Here is a 20,820-nt window from a genome sequence, read left to right as displayed (position 1 = left end):
TGAATAATACGGTAGCTTTTTTAACTTGTACTAAGTCAAACTTCTTTGAGATTTTAAGTCAAAATTTTGAGATAAGCTGAATTTCTTGTCCCAGTGGCAGAAACAAGCTTTCATATAGAAAAATACATTTTTTTTGTTTTTTGTTGCTGCAAAAATACAAAACATTAAGGAACACTTTGAAAACACATTGAACCTCAGATATGGGAAAAAAGGCATCCTGGAACTTAACAGCCTTTAATTGTTGGTTTATCAAAAAAGAATTACACACTTCAAAGACCTCTTAAGTTCTGGTGTCTAATTGCAGATCAAACAAATTTCCAAGAACCTCAGAATTAGCTGATTTTTATTTATTTTTAATAATTACTTAATTTCCCTACCTGCATACTGTCAACATTTTTCAAGTTAGAGGCCCTTCAATGTACACCTGGGTGGACTGAACTTTGGTCCTCAGCAGTTCTGAGCCTTTCAAATCTCACCTTCTGGCTGTGATTCATTGTGTTAAACATTCTTGAAAAACTTTAGCCAAACCAGTTTTTACACACACACGATCTAAAGTCTAAATCTTGTTTTTTTCCTGCTGACTTTTCTATAACCAGCTTCAAGCACCGATATCATGGGATATATAATACAGTGGAGAAACTTCAAAAGTGCATTTTGACTCAGATTTCAAGGTTCATATCACTATGTATCATAAATGAATGGTTGGAGTCATTTCATATGAAAGCTCTAATTTTTACCTTATTTCGATGCAGCGCTCACTTTCTGGTGTTAGTCCCCCCCCCAAACTCTCTTGCATAGGTCCTAACTGTGAAATGGACAAATAACCCTGGTGTGTTCCATGTTCTACATGTCTTTTAATTCTTGTAACATGAGTACACAGAGGGACTGCGGATCAACAGACGGCCAGAGTACGAGCACGCTACGATGACGCTACACTGTGACGCCTGCATTCAATGAAGGATTTGTGTTTAAATTTCCACAAACAGACAACAAAAAGCAAAGAAAGTGTCCTCTGATCCCGAGAGCCTCTGTGATCCACCACTTCTGTGTGCTCCAGCTGTATGTTTATGGGGGGGTTTTTCCGCCCAATATGGGAGGACGATTTTAAAGGGAGAAGCTACAGTGGATGAACTGTGGGGTTGAGCCAAGGATCGGGATAAGATAAATAAAGCGTATATTGTGGCATGATGAAAGAATGAAAATATATAGAGTTGGACAACAGTTCCCCTTTAAAGCCTGTATGTCTGTTAATATTGTGGTTAGTATTGAACTTTTACAATCATTTTTTTAATTATTAAGTAAATTTCACAGTATTGTAAACTGTATAGTAATGCCAGTATGTCCTCTATCCTCCATATACAACTCAGCTACCCCTTATAACTCAGTCATGACACAGGTACAGTTTCATCACTTTATTAATGAGTTTAATTATTTATACCAACAAACAAAAACTGTCTCTCTCCCCCCATTCCTCTCTAATTATCATCATCATCATCTCCTTTATCCAACTGTTCTGTTCCCATCTAGTATATTCCACCCTTGGACAAGGGGTGGTTTAAAGAGCAGGGTCACAACAGAGTGTGACAGATCAGAACGGGGAAAAACAGATATTAAAACAGCACATGTAGCCAGTTTTTCATTTTGGAAAAATACAGGTAATAATGTCCATGGTCTGCCAATAGCATACAAACACACATACATTCCCTGCTGCTGTGCTCGAGAAACTCACCATCTGTGAAGCATGCACAGCGTACTAACAGGCCAAGCCCGTTACAGTCACACGACGCACAGAGAAATGAAAAAACAGGTGAGTCAGACAAAGGAGATGATAAATGCCAATGGACAAATTAATTTCCCCCCTTTCCTCCAGACTCACACACACAGACACACAGACACACACGCATACAGTGACCCGTGCTCCCTCCCAACACCATGACCCCACAGATCCAGAGGCTTGTAACATTCCCTTCACATTGAAGTTTAATGGAAAACTGGAGTTCCACCTGTTGGCGAGCAAGTGCACCTGCATTCATACGAGACCACGGATTGGACAGCGCGCTCCAACATCTGGATCTGAGTACAGTATCTTGGATGTGAAATTATTTTGCATGTGAAATTGCTAGACTAAAATGTGGAATTAAAAAAACGCAAACAAAAACAAAACAAAAAAGAATCCCTCAATTTTACCCACCCATCAAAAAAAAAACCCCCACAACACAATAAATAAAACAGTTATGACAACATTTATGGGGGAAAGGGGCCGTTCTGAAGAGAGAAGTGGAGGGAGAGAGAATAAAAATGAAACGTTTTGTTCTGTTTTCCCCTCGTGAACCAGGGACTGAAATGAAATCGTATTTACAGACTGCGACTGAGGATAATCACCCGGACGCTGCTGCGCCGGTCTACTAGAGGAGAAAAAAAAATTACAGGAACAACAATATAATAACAATAATAACAAAAAAAACCAAAACAAAATAAAATAAAAGGTACTTGATATTTACAAGTTTAGCAGTGGGCAGGGGAAAAAAAAGAAGAAAAGGGGGAAGCTGAAGCCAGAGGGATGAAGACTAGGAGGGATGGAAGGGGGGAGGCTCCAAAAGCTGTTGGATTTCAGGGGTTCGAGCATAATTTCTGGTCAGATTATTACTGATATTAGTGGAAGTAAAACAGCGTGGTCGACATGGGCTGAACATGCGTGTTGGAAGAGAGGAAACTGGCCACGCCCACAGAGGACTGCCAGCTGCGTGGATCATTCCCGACCATCACCGCAGGGCGCGGAGAACATGATATGAGCTTTGCAGGCGGACTTGCTTTGGGAAGGGGCGAAGATGGTTTCAACACTCTGGCGACACACAAAATGAATTCACAGTCATCCTCCAGCACAAACAATAAGCGGCGCCAGTGGTGGTGTGAGCGGCGAAAACAGCATTCTTCAACATAATCAGGCTGATATGAACAGCAACATCATTCAAAACACGGCGAGGCACCGAGGCTACTCTGAGATGTAGCCGGAGCCCCCCACCAACATTTGCTTCCCTCAACTCCCTTTTAGAGATGTGCAATACTCACTTGAGAATTAAATTGAAACTCTTGGTTTCCAGCTTAAATGACGACATGAGCTTATACAGAAAAAACTGAAGATGTGCACTCTGCTCGCACAAAACTCCCTCTCGTTCACGTAAAAGGCAGTGCTGGAGCTAATACTCGAAAACAAACGGTGAACACGGGCTGGGGAGCTCTTCTCTGTAATAAAAATCTAAAACCACCTCTTATCTAAAATGACACGCACAATCTTGAGCCAACACTGTATTTGCTGGGAGATTTTTTTTGTTTCAAATCATTCCTCTGGTGAATCTGTTCACCAGTGGGCTTTGTGAACTGACAACTTGAGTGGAAAGCGACAGATAGTCCACAGAGTTAGCTGTACAGTACAAGTGTGGCATTTTTGACCCCACAAAGGATGATTGTCTACCAGTCGGGCCTTATGCACTAACTAGCCAATCAGGATCCCAATCAATGGCACTGTGGCCACACATAAAATTCAAATAAAATGAACTAAAAAAGAAAAAAAAAGGGATAAAAGCCAACTGTTGATTATATTACAGATAATCCACATAATATATACAAGCCCCCTCCTCATCTCCTAAACATCCTACCCGACTGATGAGAAAGTTCTTATTCTAAGAGGTCAGACAGCAGCCAACCTGGACTTGGGCCTGCATCCTATAAATAAGCCCAAGCACAACTACCTAAATGTCCTCAACCCACAGCTGCAGGCGCAGCATTTTATTGAAAATGGTTAAATATTCAGGGGAAATAGCAGTGCTGAGTTTTTACGTGGGTGTATCTAGTTTCTTTTCCTTGTATTTTAAGGGTTTGGAGCCAGGAGGAAGGTTGAGAGGGAGAGGAGCAGAGGAAAGTAAAAAGAACATGGGGAAGACAAAACAAAATATGACAGAGGGATGAATGCTCAGGTGCTGTTGTTGATGGAGCTAGGTGCTGAGCTGGGCTGGGCGGTACTGTCTGACACACTGCCCTCTGCAGGGGAAAAGAGGAAGCACAAGTTTTAACAATTACAGACACCAATGCCTTTTTAAAAAAAATAATAATAATTTTTTTTAAAAGCCTGTTTAATAACGTACCGTGTGATGCAGGCGATGTCTGTGCACGAGCGTGAGGAGGAATGAGTGTGGAGTTCAACTGGGGCTGAATGGACAGCTCTGAGAGAACAGGGCAAAGAAAACATGATTAATGATACTGATACAATATAATTAACAGCTGATAATCTGTGCAAGAAGCAGACTGCCGGGGGGGGGGGGAGAAGGACATGCTGACCAACGGGACTGAAGTTGAATAGGGGCGGAAGTTCTCGCCCGCTGGGGAGGCGGGTGTTCGGCTGGCGCAGCTCATCGAAGAAGGCGTGCGCACATGCCTCCAGTGGAGACAGCCGGGTCACCGGCGTGTATTCCAGCAGTCGAGAGCAGAGAGCAATGGCCTCCGGTGGGGTACGAGGCTTAAACACCTGATAGGAGATAGAGAGAAAATGTATCGATGATCAATGCTAGCATAAATTTGGATTTAATTAAAATCAGTTTAGTGTGACATTTTATCTAAAGAGCAACAGTAACTGCAATCAGAGAGGTAAACCTCTCAACATCAATGTTGTCCAGTAATGGGAGCATACCTTTGTCCAAGGGTGTGCTTTGATCTGTGGGAACTTAAACTCTGTGTAGTTAGGGTTCATCTCCCGGATCTGCTCCCTTGTTGGCGTCCCCAAAACCTGCCAAACAGGAGTGAAATGTTAACATTTATTTACATTACAATATATAAATTAGTCTGAATCTTGCAACTGTCTGATATGCACTACTTCAGAGATAACAGATGAAACACACTGCATTGGTATTAAGTTAAATGGCAGTCCAGCCTCTTTGCAGACAACCTTGAGATTACTTTGCATTATATTGCCTCTTATTAATTATTGATGGATTGTTTTGCTTTCCTTTTAGGATGCTCCAAAGCTGTATTGAGATCCTTTTTGGACTGGTTCTAGCCCTCAGGCTGTGTTTTGCCTATTTAATACCAGCTATCATCAAATATGAGTACACACCTAATGATTTTAAACATTACAATAAACCCATCTCGATATGCGTTGGGGCCTGTCCAACAGTGAGATGAGGGAGTCTAAGGGGACAACAGCAATATAATCATGGTATGAAAACACAAGAAGGGAAGGGAATTGTTTGCTAGTAAATTGATCCAATCGTTGTCTGAGGTGGATGAAAAATAAATAAATTGTACAGCTTACCTGGGAAGCCCAGATAGCTAAGTGTGGGAAATGGACTCATACTTCAACCCTGAGTGAACACACCTAAAAGTGCTTTGAAACACGGCATGCATACAAAAATGTATGCATAAATAGTAATACTAATAGGAAAAAGATCCTGGTCTTTTCTTTGTTGAGTGGTATTAAACCAAAAGCACTTAGAGTCACAGGTCATAACAGAAAAGTTTTTTTCATATTCATGGATACGGCTCTGTGTTTGTTCACAATGTGCATCTGTGCATATTTATATTTTCTTCATTCAGGTATGTTTTTTTAATATTTAAGTTTGTTAAACACAACAAAATGAGAGGTAGCAGAGCATTACTTTAAATGCAGATTAAATTCAACATTTTCTAAGACAGAGCTGCTTTTGAAGGACCAAGTGATATGTTGTGGAGCCCTGACCTCGACCAAGCATGTTTTTTCCTCCATATTCCTTCAATATGCAGCTCCTTTATAAACAATCCTACATTTACAATATTACAAGGTTCAAGGTTCTTTATTTGTCACATGCATAGTTATACAAGTATAACACACAGTGAAATGTAACCTGACACGCTCCTCGACTTGTGCAAAAAAGAAAAAAAGGGAGGGCGCGAAGAGGTAGAGGAAGAAGAGGCGGTGGTACTGCCCAGCTATACCACTGTTTACAGCACTCTTACTGTACCTTGATGATCTCTACTAGCTGGTCCACACCGCTGTCTCCGGGGAAGATGGGCTGACCCAGCAGCAGCTCGGCCAACACACAGCCGGCTGACCAGATGTCAATATTGGACGTGTAGTCGGTGGCACCAAATATGAGCTCTGGGGCACGATAGTACCGCGAGCAAATATAGGAAACATTCGGCTCCCCTCGAACTAGTTGCTTTGCACTGGAGGATTCAGAAAACAGACAGTTCAGGATGAGACTCGCAGTCGGTGTGAACCTTGGATTTGCCAGTGTGTTTGTTTTCACAGTAGCATGTAAGCGACCCAGACATAAAAAAGGCATGAGTGATCCACACAGGGAAAGCGAGGCCCGAGGAAGAGCGCTACACAGACAGCAAACTAAATATCCACAATGAGACAGAAATGGTCACTACAATGCAAAAATGAAAAATGCAGACAGACAGATCTGCCCGTAGGCGGGAAAAGTTACTGACCTGCCAAAGTCACAGAGTTTGAGGATGGCCGACTCTGGGTCCACCAGGAGGTTCTGAGGCTTTATGTCTCTGTGACACACGCCCTGGGAATGGATATAGGCCAGGCTGCGGAACAGCTGGTACATGTACACCTGAGGAGGAGACAGAGACACGATGCCCAACAGTGTTTAACAACTCAGACAAAAATCAAACAAATCTCAAAAAGAAGAGCAATTTAAGAACAAAAGCCATTTATATCTCACTGGAGACGTCCTAGCTACGAGCCACCATCAGGATTCCTGCACCGTTTTCATTTTTTCATGTTTTTTTAAGACCACATGAAATGCAAGTCAATTTATTTTTTAGGACAATATACAAAGAAAAAAAAATACAGGCATGACTTAATAAATTAAATGAGATATGAACTGAATAAGTGGAAGAAAATCAATAGATGAATAAAAATAATCAATAAATAATTCATTGTTTTCAGTTTAACAAGTTGTTGCTGCAGGACTGACGACAAAAAAGAAAAGAATTATTAGCTTCTCTCACAGTAAACTTACACTGCAATTCCATGTTTTATTATAGGCGTGTTATTTCATCCCACAAAGGAGAAGACAGTATTCCTGTCTAACTGGAGAAAAGCAAATTTTTACGAGCAGCCAATTATTTTCACTGCATACATTCTTTTAAATACTAAACTGAAGATTGAACCACTATGACAAGCCGGGACACCCCAGTATCACAAATTTAATGGCTTTGGTGAAGAAAAATAATGTGCTATAAAATCTGAGGAATTTTAATTGCACACTCTGCATGTAAAAGGATCAGAACAAGCCAAAAACTAAGGTGCAGATGAACCAACACAGTCTCATAGCAGCTTGCTAAATAGCCATGACTGTTAATGTAGTGATATATGATTTTCACGTGACCCCATCATATCTACCGATTTGTTTCCATGTACACAAAAGGATTACTTTCCACATTTAAAGGGTGAAAAAGTCCACATGGTGTTAGTGATGGTGTCGCTTCCACCAGAGACCATAGTTCACTTCCTACAACGAGCAGAAGCTTTTGCGTCAATTGTGTTGTTTTAAATAAGTTACTAATTACCAATAGCTAACCAGCTTGTTAGGTTTATATGCATTTAAAAACTACTCAGATTCAGAAAGAGCTCATTGTTTGGTTTAAAACACGACTGTTGCCACTTTGTTCAAAGCTTGTTTTCTTGGTTGCCATGGAGAGAAATCTGTGCTGATGAGCGTGGATGACAAGCGTGCTTCAGGCAGGAAACATACTTCCCATTAGTCTGACAATTGTGCTGACTGTTGGGAAAAAAAGAAACCTGGACAGATTGTGTCCAAACAAATAGATCACTTTCTCATCAGCATTCTACGTTGTGCCCTGAGACCGGGCAGCGTGTATTGTGCTGCAAATTAAATGTTGTTAAACTTTTTCTAAAATGGATGATTTAATCTGGAGGCGCAGCTGCTTCTGTATAGATGTTCACCATATGTTGGTCACATCAACATGTGCCCCAATTCTGTTTTTGGGCACAATGTAAAGGGGTTTGTCGAAAGAAGCAGCTGTGCGTTTGTCTCATGCAGCCTGTGGTGGTGTGCTTCTATACCAAAATAACACAAGGGTGAAAAATGCTCCCTGAAGATCCTCGGCCATCTCCTATTTGGCATCTGCCTACACACCCGAGGTCGATGATGTTGTTACAGAATGAGAAATTCACCACACAGTTAAGTGTGTGCCCATTAAATGTGCCTGTGACACACAGACAGTAAGCATCTTAATTCGTCATCATCTCCATTATCATCATTATTGCCCACATGATGCACTGACAGCAGGCTGGCCAGATTATAAAATACTGCAGACAAGATGACTGAGGGATAAGAGATGATAGTTAAAAGGGGGGCAGAGAGAGGTAAGAGGAGGAGATGAAATGGCGAACATGACACCAAGGGAGACATGGAGGGGGGAGAAGACCCTGCATATGGTGATAGACGGTTAGAGAAAAAAAAAGAAAGAGTGACAGGGATCAGTATGCATCTCAAAGGCACAGGGGAGCAGGAGGCTGAGGTAGGGAAATGGGCCATGAGACAGCTATAATGTCCTCTGCTGCTTCGCACACAGTAAGCACACAAACACTCTCCAAAATGAGCACCCGAAACAGACAGCCAAGAAGACTGCAAACAAATCAATTCCCTTGGGACCATCCTTCCCCTTTTCTGCTTTCATAATCCTGAAACGGTGAGCTGCCTGTTTTTATTACATCCACAAGCAATTACTGAACTAAAATTTACTCCCAGTTTCCAACAGATTTTTTTTTAAAGCTTCCAAAATAGTCAATTTAACTCAACTGAGAGATCCTAAGAATGACATATTTTGTTCAAAAAAATGCACAGTAACACTTAGCATAGAGATCAGTGATTTAGTAAGTCAAAAAAATTCTATATTTGTGTGTTGCAGAACTAAAGGGATTTAAAAATATTTACAGTACTAGAGTAAAAAAAACAAAACAAAGGTTTCTGCCCAGCATCTTAGGTAAAACTGACTTCATCTGGTGATGTTACAAATTTCAGCTGCACTTAGAAAAGTGTGAAACAGTTAAAATCCTGTATTAATGACATAGTTTCCACATTTAAAGGACAACACATTAGCACCTTTTTTGGGGGGTTGCCATTTTCAAAAATTAATGGCGGCTACCAGTGATACCCCTCAGCCTCCCAGTAAGTGCACTAATGGCTTAAATTTAAAAATCCTTAATGATTTTCAGAAACTTTGACCTTTGACCTTGACCTCAGGGTCGCCAGGATTCTAATTTGTCTGAGATTTTGAAAAACATACGTCCCCTCATTCTCGCGTTTACAAGATTTTCAGAAAACTTTGCCACTGGCCTTTAATCTAAGGCTACGTCCTTAGATTACAGTACACGGGTATTTTTGAAAACGGAGATTTTCCGTTTTTGTTTTAAAAAATAATCCCGTCCACACGTAAAGGCAGAAATGAAGGAAAACACTGCTAGGAACATGCCAAAGCAACAGGTGGCGATATATTCCTAACCGTGCAGAAATGTTGGCCAATCAGAGGTCTAGAAGCCTCGGTGGGGAAAAAGTAAACAAAGCTGGGGCATAGAAGCAGAACCGAGTCGTATGTGTGGAGGGACAGTAACTGTGTGTATATATGTAAGCATTTAAACACTGCAGAGAGTACAATTTACAGTAATAGTATTGTAGAAATTCATTTCACCGAAACAATAACGTGGCACGCAGTGTGACGTCAAAAAATGCGCAAACCTTTGACGCTGCGTTTTCTCCGTTTTTCTCGTCCACACGTAAATGCAAAAACTGAGTTTTCAAAAATATCCGCCCTGGCCGGAGTTTTTGAAAACCTCCGTTTTCAGTGACCAAAAACGCCGTTTACATGTGGACGAAAGGTGCAAACGCATAGAAAAATCTGCGTTTTCAAAAATACCCAGGTACGTGTGGACGTAGCCTAAGGTCACCAGGATTAATACTTGTCAGAGATTTTTAATAGATGCATCCATGGTATCAATTTGAAACTCTAACATCCCCTCATTTACAAACTTCCACTTGGTTGACAACAATACTCAGTAAAAACTCTGTTTGAAGATAAACAGAGTGGTGTGTGTGTGCGTTCACAAACAGACGTCACAATATGTCTTTATAAACCACTCACTTTTCAATGCATACAGTGACATGGTGATAGCAGTGACCGGGAAATGCTCACGTGAGCAGCAGCAGTGTGTGTGTGTGTGCATGCTTCTACCCACCTTAACATAGATGATGGGGATGGTGGTCTTGGCCTTATTGAAGTGGCGAGCCACCCTGTACACCGTCTCGGGGACGTAATCCAGCACCAGATTCAAATACACCTCATCTTTCTGGTAAAGAGGAACAAAAGCAAAGAGGATTGTGTGATTACTGGAGGAAAATGAAACTTAACCACTTCAAATCGAGTCCCAAAAGATCAGATGAATGTAATGAAACAGTGTATTGTGCATGGGGTGTAAAAAAAAGAAGAAAGATATAGCTGATACAACCAGACAGTGGGGATACACTTCAGCAGAAGTCAATACAGTCAACGGCCCGGGGCTAGTAATAAGTATGTCGGACAAAGTGATTGACCGTCATTGTCCCAATGACAGTGTTTCCACCAACCACAGTTAAGTTTACCTGTGAAACAACCTGACGAAAGCTACCTTGAGCAACGAGCAATATTTTCCTACTATTTTCAAATTAAAAGCAGTATATGAGGCTACAAAAATATAGAGGCTCTTGTTAGTGGGACTGCAAACACAGCATGAAGACAATGCTGGTTGTTGACTCAACAGTGTGAGAATGTCACTTGCATTTGTGGCTAAAAATAGATGCAGGTGGATTGTAAAATGTATCTCAGAGGGAATAAAGACTTTTAGGAGATTCTGCCTCTGGTCTTCTGGAAAAAATATACAGCAGTATGGACAACAACGCTTTCATACTTTGACCTGAAGCTGCAGTCAACACAAAAAAGAAAAAGCAGTAGCACTAATCCCTGTGGTAACAATCAAAACCTTAGACACTAAAAAGTCAATAAGAGTCCCACAAACCACCTGTTCAACAAGCTTCAACATGGGAGAATCTTTTTCAGCTGCTACCATCCAGCACTGGATTGTTGCAACTAGCCACAAAGCCAATGAATTAAAAAGAGGTTAAAATAAGAGCCATCTGTATGCTGTCAAAGCTGCTAGTTACTGTCTTTGTAGCAGTGGTACCTGCAGCACTCAGTGTGCTTGAGGAGGGCCAATGTGGGATGCTGACTTAAATGCTAAAACCAACGCGCAATTATGAGTGTGATCACAGTTTACTGCTTTGCTGCTGTAAATATTTCTAAAGTAAATTAAACTATAAATGCTGAATTTACACCAGCAAAGACCTAATTTATTAACTTTTTTACTTTCAGATTTGACATGATAGAGGCAGACTGAGTCATATGGTGACTCTACACTAGATTTGGCTAAAAACTAAAAGAACAGAATATCGCTTAAGCATCCAGATCTGAGGAATTCAGGGACTGAAACATTTGCTCCCACAGCATCAGAAGATTAATTCACTAGTCAGTGTGTCACAAAGTCATCTGCTCAAGTATTATTTGCTGAAGTCTTCAGAGATTTAAAAAGTGTGCCAAGCATAGTCTGTGATTTCTCTTTACAACCACAATAATCTGAGCGATTCAAATAAAGAGCTTGGACCCCATCAACTCTAAGTACTCAACTATTTATTGTACAACAAAGACCAAGATCGGCTTGTCCAAAACATGTCTGTGAATCATCACTGATGCATGGAAGATTAAATGCCAGGGTGTGGAAGTACAGTGCTCCATCTGCTAAGTTTCTACAATATACAACGTAAAATGTCAGGTCAGTGCAAACACACCTTCTCTCCACTGGAGTAGAAGAAGTAACGTAGCCTGACAATGTTGCAGTGGTCCAATTTTCTCATAATTTGCAGCTCCCTATTCTGCAAAAGGAAAAGAGAGACGAAGGAAAAGTGAGTGAACTGCACAAGGTGAAAAACTAGCATTTACTTCACTGTAATTATCTGTCCAGGTAAGCCTGTCTAAGCATACCTTAAATCTCTTGTCTTGGAGAACTTTCTTAATTGCCACCATCTCCTGGGTGTCGATGAGGCGAGCCTGGTAGACCACTCCAAATGAGCCATTTCCTATAACCTTTATGTCTGTGTAGGACACTTCCTGTGGGCGATCAGGGCCCTGACCGGGTGTGGCTACCACCGTCGTCACTTTGCCACTGTCTCCTGTGGATGACAGAAAGAAGAAAAAAAAACTTGTTAGAGATCCTGAAATTATTAAAAAACATTTGGCTTTACCTGACAGTTACACATCTTAGCACTTTAATAATACTACTGAAATAAGATCAAAAATGATGTAAAAGTATTTTTTGTCATTGTTAAAATTACATCCAGACATGCAAGTCGTGTGACACAATCCTCCACCACCACTCTCTAAATGACTTGTGACCCGTGTCAGCTCCTCAGGCACAATCCAGACTGATAATGAACTTCTTCTCACAACACTTTCCCCTTGCTTTCTTGAGAAAAAATCAGCCTAAAGGTCTTTCATACTGGACCCATGCATTAAAATGATCTATTTATTCAACACTGCTATCAATGATTAATCCCTTCTTGTTACAAGTACCTGAAACCTGAGGCCAAAAAAGGTTTTCCAAAAAAATATTACAGCTAAAAGCCAAATTTACTAATTACTGACCACATTAGCCAATATAATTAATTCCCTGTAGTAATTCGCTGTAATTTCCCTGTAGCTGCTGCTTTAGCTACACAACCCGGCTAAAGCAGGACAGTCAGGTTGGGAACTGTGCACCAAACTGAATATGGAAGTATCAATCACAGTTTCAGCTTTGCATATTTAAATAACAGGCATATGTCTGACAGAAAAGCAAATTTAATGAGGATAAAACAACATGGCAAAAAAATCACAGTTTGTGTGTGTGTGTGAAACCACATTACCATCGTCTAGTAGAATTTAATGCATCAACAGGTTTTTTCCAACCACCTTTAAACCACTGAAATAAATAAACAGAAGAACTTGCTAATAACTATCTGCCATTAGATTGGTAAAACGTGTGTGGGGCTGTGAGACTCTTGAAAAAAAAATAGCAGAATAGTTTCCAATGAAAATAAAACAGCATGGGCTTGATCTTAGCAAAATATATAGTCTTGATTATTTAATACAATTATTAATAAACTTCAACATCATGCAGTTACTAAATTTAACTTCAAATGTAATGCAATTTAAAATAAAAAAGTAAATAAAGAAATAGAGAACCTTTTTTGCGCCACGGGCCGGTTTAATTTCAGACAATATTTTCACAGACCGGCCTTTAAAGTGTCGCAGATAAATACAACAAAATAAAATGATACAACCAAGACAAAAACTGTGGTATTTTGTAAATATGATAAAAATGTGAATTTACTGTGTAATTGTGTAACTTTATTAGCAGCGTCCTCCTGAAATGCGCCAACAACATAGAGAGTAACAGCCTCCTGTCTGCCCTTTAATGCTCTCTGGTCGCTATGGTAATGCATAAATATTTCTTTCAAAATAAGACACACAACTACAACACGGGGAAAGACCCAGGGAAATCGAGTTAACAATAAAAACTGAAAACCATAAATTTCACACCAGAGCCTCAACTCTGGCAGCCCGTTACCAAACGACTCACGGACCGGTACTGGTCCAGGGCCCAGGGGTTCCTGTACTACAGGATGTCTGCAGGTACAGATGGGGCATATTGTATTTATTTTAAGACATTGCAGTCCATTCATAATGAGTCCTACTAATGGATAGTTATTAAATATGAATGCTTACCTTTGTACATTAAAATTATTAAGGCTATTATTAAGGTTATGGTTTACTAGACCTTCCCACTTTAGATCAAACTGGACTGTATGTGTTCCCAACCGGTTGAGCAGTGATACTGTCAGGCTAATGTTCGACCTTGTGGAAATCAGGCAAAGTGAGAAGCTTAAGACCCAACAGTATCTGACACTGCTAGTTAGGGTCAAGTAGCTGCTCAGAGTTTTATGACTGTGCAAGTGTTGGTTCAAGAATTATTTAAAAAATGGGCACCAGAAGCAATGACACTGGGAGGGGATGAAGAGCAGAGAAGAAGCCCATTGCCAAAAGGCTTGTCAGAGCCTGTGATAACATTGCATGGACAGTAGCACACCCAGAGGTGCTTCCATTTCCTGGGCTTGCTCACTTCGCCTGTCTCAACAGGACCCCTCCTGATCTCTGCTATGTCTTTGAGTTACAAAATGGAATCAGACAATGAAACATTTTATTTTTCCCGACTCGCCTAAGTGATTTGGCTTCATTAGCTGCCCTTCCGGGAAAATGCTTAAACAACAATCATTTAGTCAGATAGATTACCACCTCCGAATGATCAGTGCTGACCAAAGGCAAAAATTATACTTGCCCATTTCTAAAGTTTCCAGTCAAAACTTTTTCAAGGTTAACAGTAAATAGAAGCCAGCAGCATATCCACATGATTGGCCTAGATCTGATCTCTACCCTCGAGTCAGCAGGAAATATTCAGCTTTGAGATCAGTCGCGGTGTGGTGTCTGCACACTGCTGTACAGCTGCACATTGCCCCTTTGTGTTTTATTTTAGCATCATTTTTACAACCTTAAAAAAACGAAAGAAAGAAAAAGTTAAGTCACAGGGGAGCACATTAAATATGGAGCAGCTGTGGCATGATAGGGTCTTGAATAATGAATACAAAGATGAGCAGTCTGCTCCTCTGCCAGTGAAGGGCTTTGGTTTCTAATAAGAGCAAAGGGACGAGCAAAGTGACTCTGATCACACCCCCACTTAATAAGCAATTACCTTTGAGCTTGTTTGTAAGTGTAAAAAAGCTCAAGGACACACTTAACTTGATAAAATAATTTGTGGTTGCTACTACTTGATCATTAGTAGTTTATTAGCACTCTCCACAAGCGTGTAAGTGGCAGAAAGAAATCGCACCAAAGCTACTGGTCCCTTTAATCCATCCATCTTTACATTTTCCTGAACGATGCTAATCATACTATATACAGTACAGATTTTACTCGTCACAAAACTACACAGTACAACCATGACGGCTTTCAAACTGAATATAGCACAGCCAGAAATGCTTCTCTCCATTTCCCATTTCTGATACATCAGATATCAGTCCGATACTTACTCAAAAATCTGGAATCTGCTATAAGAATAAGAATAATCCTTTAAGCTGGGCATGCACTGTGCGATTTTTTTCAGTCGCGTTATTCAGCTTCTGCTCAAACTGCACGATTGACTCGCAGGGGTTAGAAGTTCGTAGGTCACGATGCAGGGTCTCACACTGTACGGCCCGATGCTCTGATGCGACCAGAGTGCTCACACTGTGCGTCCATAAAATGAAGGTTATAACAGAAAATCTGTCGCTCGCTCTCCCTCTCTGTCTTTCACTCGCACAGACACGCACACCACCACCATCAACTTTGCTAAATTGCTAATGAAAAACATTGATCAGGCAGTTGTGATTGAGCAGCAATGTAAATCCAACTATTTTCACGGTTGTTGTGGTCGTGATAATTTTGTGGGGCCACATCAAAAAGGCTCGGATGAGCTTGCCAAAGTTCTACAAGTTGTGCCTCCATTGCTTGTGTCCAGATCACACGCTGCACTGCTGTGCTGCTCCGTCTTTTCACTTCCATTTCTGTGTTTGCGTGTGCGCAGTGTGAGAGGCTGCGGTGACACCCTCACGACAGCCGACAGGATTTCAAACAGGTTTGATTTTCTTATGACCAAGCGATCGATGATTGGGAGCTGGTCGTGAGGTGTTAATCGCTTCTCGTTACCCCACGTATACTACACAATGCACGACACACGATGAAGGCCAAACTCGGGCCAATCACCAAAACGGTCGCATGACTGGAAAATCGGCTCAAAATGAGCCAAAAATCGCACAGTGTATGCCCAGCATTAATTGTCCCACAAGGGGAAATTTGGGTGTAACAGCAGCAAGAAATACACATATACAAACAAACAGTACACAAAACACAGAACACAAACATACACAATTTTTACATATCTACATCAAGGACAATGATTACCAAAAACAGAGTACTGTAATAATATATATAACAATGTTCTGTTTACTTCACCACGTGACCGCAGGAGCACTTCAAAGGTGTTTAACACCAGTAACAGTCTTTTTTCCCACTAAACTTGCAACTTGTGGTCAACGCGGCTGAAAAGCTCAGATGAGCTGATGCTTTAACTTCTCTCTCACTCGTTATGTTCGGTCGTAGAGTCCTTGTTTGTTTTAGGAGAAAATAAACTACATGAATAATGCCAAAAAACCCACTTAATTTTTACTGATTGATATCATCCTCTATTATTCCACCAACACAAATCAAGTAAAATTATACTTTTGGATCTATTGATTTGTAGCACTTTAATTTACAAAGAATGCTGTTTATGTTGAACCTGATGTCGTACACAAGCATAATTCCTTCTCTTCCACATAGAAAAATACTATTAGATCAGTACTCTCCATCTGATCAGATAAATGAAGTCAAGGTATGTGTATAGTATTGTAAATGGAAAAAGATACTCAAATAGTATCTGTCAGTGCTCAGTAATAACCTTACACAGAGCTCTATTACTGCTATATTTGAAGTCTGTATACCACACTGGGTGGAAACCATGAGCAATGGGTTACACCCAGAGATGCTGTGGAGTTCAGTGCTGACTCAGAAATGCTGAAACACTGAACTTCATAATATCACAGATGAACAATGTTGTTAATGTGAATTTGTCATGTCTTGATGATACCAGTTTGCTTAATGAGGTTGGTGTGGCTGGACTGACATCACTCCACTTCCTCTCCTGACAGTATGTTATATCACTAATTATGCACGTGTGTGTATGTGAGAGAGAGTGTTCGGGAAAATAGCTCAATTATTCTAAAAAACAGGCACTTTATAACAGAGAGGTATAGTTTGAGGTTCTTGTCCAACTAAGAATTCAACATCAGCAACAGACACAAATAGAAAACAGTGATGCTACCTTAGGCATTAGGCTTTTTTGGTATGAACAAAAATGTTACTGTTACACTATTAAAAAGGGCTGTGCGTGTAATGAAAACTGGTACTGAGTCCTCGTTCAGTTTGGTGTTCTTATTTATTTGATCGCGTCTTTGTCCATTTGTGTTTAGATTAGATCTAATTAATTTCACACATTTTAGTTTTTTCCCTTCAGTTGCAGCTGGGCTCTGTTACCTCTGGCATCAGTAATCACAAAGTGTTTTTTCAGTGGTCAATTAGTGCTTCTGATTGACATTTTTAAGGTTATACAACTGAAAAGGGGTTATAAGCAGTGATATAACTGCAGTCTGTTAATGCTCCTTACTAATCGAGAGCAAACGTTCCCTGACTGCTGGACTAAAAAACAAAAGACGTTGATCAAATGACTGTAAACTGGATGTATGGTCTGTAAAAAAAGCATCTGGATCAGTTGCAGAGCGTCAAAAAACACTCTTCTGCTTTCCTGCACTTCTCTCCAAGGTCAGATACCCACCCTCTACGTTCCCCAAATTTGTGAAACTGATGATCTGCCTCTCCCTGATAACATGCTCAGTAATCCCCTTTATTAAACAATACAGCAAGTGGCACATATTTACTTTCTGACAGCTTATTTTAAGAAATCTTTCTGAGAAACTACAATCCAGATTTGGAAAATGAAAAGTTATCTAACAATAGGAAATTATAATATGCTTTTAAATTATTACTTAAGGAAAATCTGTTTTTCCCCCCTCTGTTTTACATTAACAATTAGCCTGGAGTTTTCTTGGTTATCCACACCATGTTTGGGTGTGAACTGAGCCGGGGTTAAGTTTGGATGAAAGACAAAAACATGGAGATGGCAAGCGAGCTTAGAGTCCATGTAGTTTAAACATTACACTGGGTTGGGTTTCTATGAGGTCCAGGTAGTGATTACAATATTAACTTCCAGCAATTATGAAAACATGAACATCTTGGTAAATTATTACTTGTTAAAATTCATTTTTGCTACAGGAATTTTGCTTTATCTTGCATTACAGACAAAACCCTTTCTTTTAGCACAGTGTGTTTTCACTTGTCTCTCCAAGTCTTAGCCAAGATCATATAAAGACAGCCTTTGATGAGCATCTAGAAGAAGTAAAAGCTGTAAAATCCACATGGGTGAACCTACGGAGGAACCTTAATGGTAATGGTCTTTGTGTCTGGACCTCACAGGCTCTATCATCCGGTCTGCTTTTGGTGGCGTGCAACCGAGGCATTCACTGGCTGTCGACTTTCTGTCATTCACTGCCTGGCCACCCATTCTCCTGTGAACCTGCTGCTGCCTGGGACTTTCACTAACTCCATTGAGGCTGCTTACTAGCAAGACGGGGGTTTATGGTCAAAAACCCCTGCTAATCTGGGTCTAACTCTTGATCAGGTGACACTGCATCTTTCACTATGTTCACCACCTTTTCTCCCTTGATTATATTTTTCTTCATTTGAACAAAGCTATAATTCAAGTTTAGGAAAAAGATTTAGCTACCACATGTTTGCAAAGTTTCTGAATACTTGTGTTACCGAGATCAGAATTATTGAACAAAACAATCATGATTATTGTTTTTTGCAATAGTCATAATGTCTTATTTTTAAAATGGGAGTTTAATTAAGTCAATCTTAAATCTATGTATGATAATAAAATGCTCAAAAGTATTAGGAACATTTATAAGTTTCTTAACTATAGGCAGACCAGTCGTGTTTGTGTGTAGTCAGTCTCCCACCCCCAAAGGGCCAACGTGAGCCAGGAAAAACCCCTGAGGGGAAATTCATTAAACTGTGCAAAATAAGAAGGCAAGGGACGCAAAAGAAGAAGTTATCCGCAGTTGTGCTCATTGTTAAATGGATGAAGATAAGGAAATTTTTCTTTGCCCTCCCTCCGTTTCATCTGCTGTAATTATAGGTAACTGCTTAAACTCAAAATTTAACACATGAGATGTGATGTTATTCTTTTCTGCCTCTTTCATTTTATGCACACTTTGGTTTTAGCCAACTGCAACATGAGCATTTTCCAAGTTCCTGTCATCACACCTGGATGACTATCTGGAAGGAAGTCCTGCTGGCAAACCAGGATGTCCAGAGCACCAGAAATGTTGGCAAAATGGTGAAGACAGTGACTATGTTCCAACTCCCAGCAAAAAAGTACACAGTTAATATACCCCACACTAAGCCAGAAGATTTTAAAGATGACCTGAAGTGGGGTTATTTAGACTATTTAGTAACAGTCTAAATCCACGCATAGATGAGCCCCTGTTTGCTAAAGTGTAGGCATCCAGAAGGAGCACTTAGATAAGATGGGGTCAATATTTGCTGGTTAATGAGCAAACGTAACAGTTGATTGAACAGTATTGTGAGATTTTCGCTGACGATTATCTCCATGCATTCAAGTTACCACAAAAGGTATCAGCTTACTCGTTACCAGTGTGGAGCAAAACATCAGCACAAGATCAGACACGGCCGAGAACAACAATTAATAACCTATATAAGATGGTTTTCAACATGTTAGCAAGACCGCTAACTATTATATCTGATATTAATGACCAATATATTAGCGTGTATCCTTAAAACAACGCTATTGTTGGGTTACAATGCACTAATAACCACTGATCTTTATTAAAAATATGACATGACGTTAGTTAAAGTCGAAATATCAGCGGCTTAGTTCTAAGCTTCCATTCATAGCTAACTACAATGTTAGCAAGTTGATAAAATCCCTCGATCGCAAGGCTCCTTTAATGAAAAACATAGCTAGCGTTGGCTACAAAGCTAACCTGCTAACAGATTTAGCTCCACCGCATTAAATAATTCCCGACACGTTTCTTTAAAAAAAATAACCAACAGTCCAAGTCTTCGTCTTAACGTGTAAACTGAGCACGTGGTAAAAATATAACATAATACTTACTGGGTAGCTTCAAATTCCCAAAGCCAGTCGAGCTGCTTCCACTGGCTTGTGAACCCCCGGACTTTCCTGTCGAGCTTCCGCCGGCTACCCCTGATCCGGCACCGGCCGCAGCAGATCCGGGACCTCCGGGAGGCTCAGCGAATGAGCTGGTCCTGGGCCGCCCGCTGCCGCTCATATTTATTTGAACTAAAGCCGGGGCTAGGTCGGACGTTATTAGCAGCCACGCCGGCAGATATTTAAGCTGTGTCTGTGTATTTTAATATACTATATAAATAAAAACTACACTTACAACGTTCACTGTAGGTTACCCGTCTCCCCCTTTCTTCCTCTGTAGAGCAGTGATGATGGGAAGGGGGAGGGGGGACTGGGGAGTTGACGCACAACGACGTAAAGTTCGCAAGGCTTCATGGGAAAATGAGTTATTTGGGTCGTTAAGTCTAAAATACGAACCTAACAAACCCGTTTCATTTTACCACAAAAGTAGAAGTGTAGACATTGCAACTGGGTTTAAGATCGGGTTCGGACATATAGTGAAATCCATATTAACAGAATCAATTATGTTCTTGAAGCTGGAGCTAATCGTGTGTACGTGTTTAATAAGAGTAATATTTTTAAAAATAGTTAACATAAATAAACCAGTAAACCAAGACTTAGTGATTTAGTAAAATGATATTAATAATAATAATAATACAAGTTGAAAGTACTCAAAAACCAAGTATTTCTACTTTGAAAAAACTACAATCCCCGGGAAACAATCGCAATTTGTAATTGACAATCAACTTGTCCAATCACAGGGTCTA

The 20,820-nt window shown here is 40.4% G+C and overlaps 1 protein-coding gene across 1 annotated transcript; it reads right to left on the bottom strand.

The window, feature by feature from the left end:
- Positions 1 to 1,399: 1,399 nt before the first annotated feature.
- gsk3ab (glycogen synthase kinase 3 alpha b) lies at positions 1,400 to 20,353 on the bottom strand. Its single transcript, XM_006802793.2, has 10 exons — positions 20,021 to 20,353; positions 12,082 to 12,269; positions 11,889 to 11,972; positions 10,247 to 10,357; positions 6,466 to 6,596; positions 5,991 to 6,195; positions 4,685 to 4,780; positions 4,336 to 4,522; positions 4,143 to 4,220; positions 1,400 to 4,038 (listed from the first exon to the last, which is right to left on the bottom strand). The coding sequence occupies exons 1-10, from the start codon at positions 20,193 to 20,195 to the stop codon at positions 3,971 to 3,973; spliced, it is 1,323 nt and encodes a 440-aa protein (XP_006802856.1). The 5' UTR covers positions 20,196 to 20,353; the 3' UTR covers positions 1,400 to 3,970.
- Between the last annotated feature and the right edge of the window lie 467 nt (positions 20,354 to 20,820).

This window comes from Neolamprologus brichardi, chromosome 11 (assembly GCF_056152115.1).
Source record: "Neolamprologus brichardi isolate AB-2024 chromosome 11, ASM5615211v1, whole genome shotgun sequence".
NCBI classification, from domain to species: domain Eukaryota; kingdom Metazoa; phylum Chordata; class Actinopteri; order Cichliformes; family Cichlidae; genus Neolamprologus; species Neolamprologus brichardi.
This window is presented reverse-complemented; position numbering and strand designations above follow the sequence as displayed.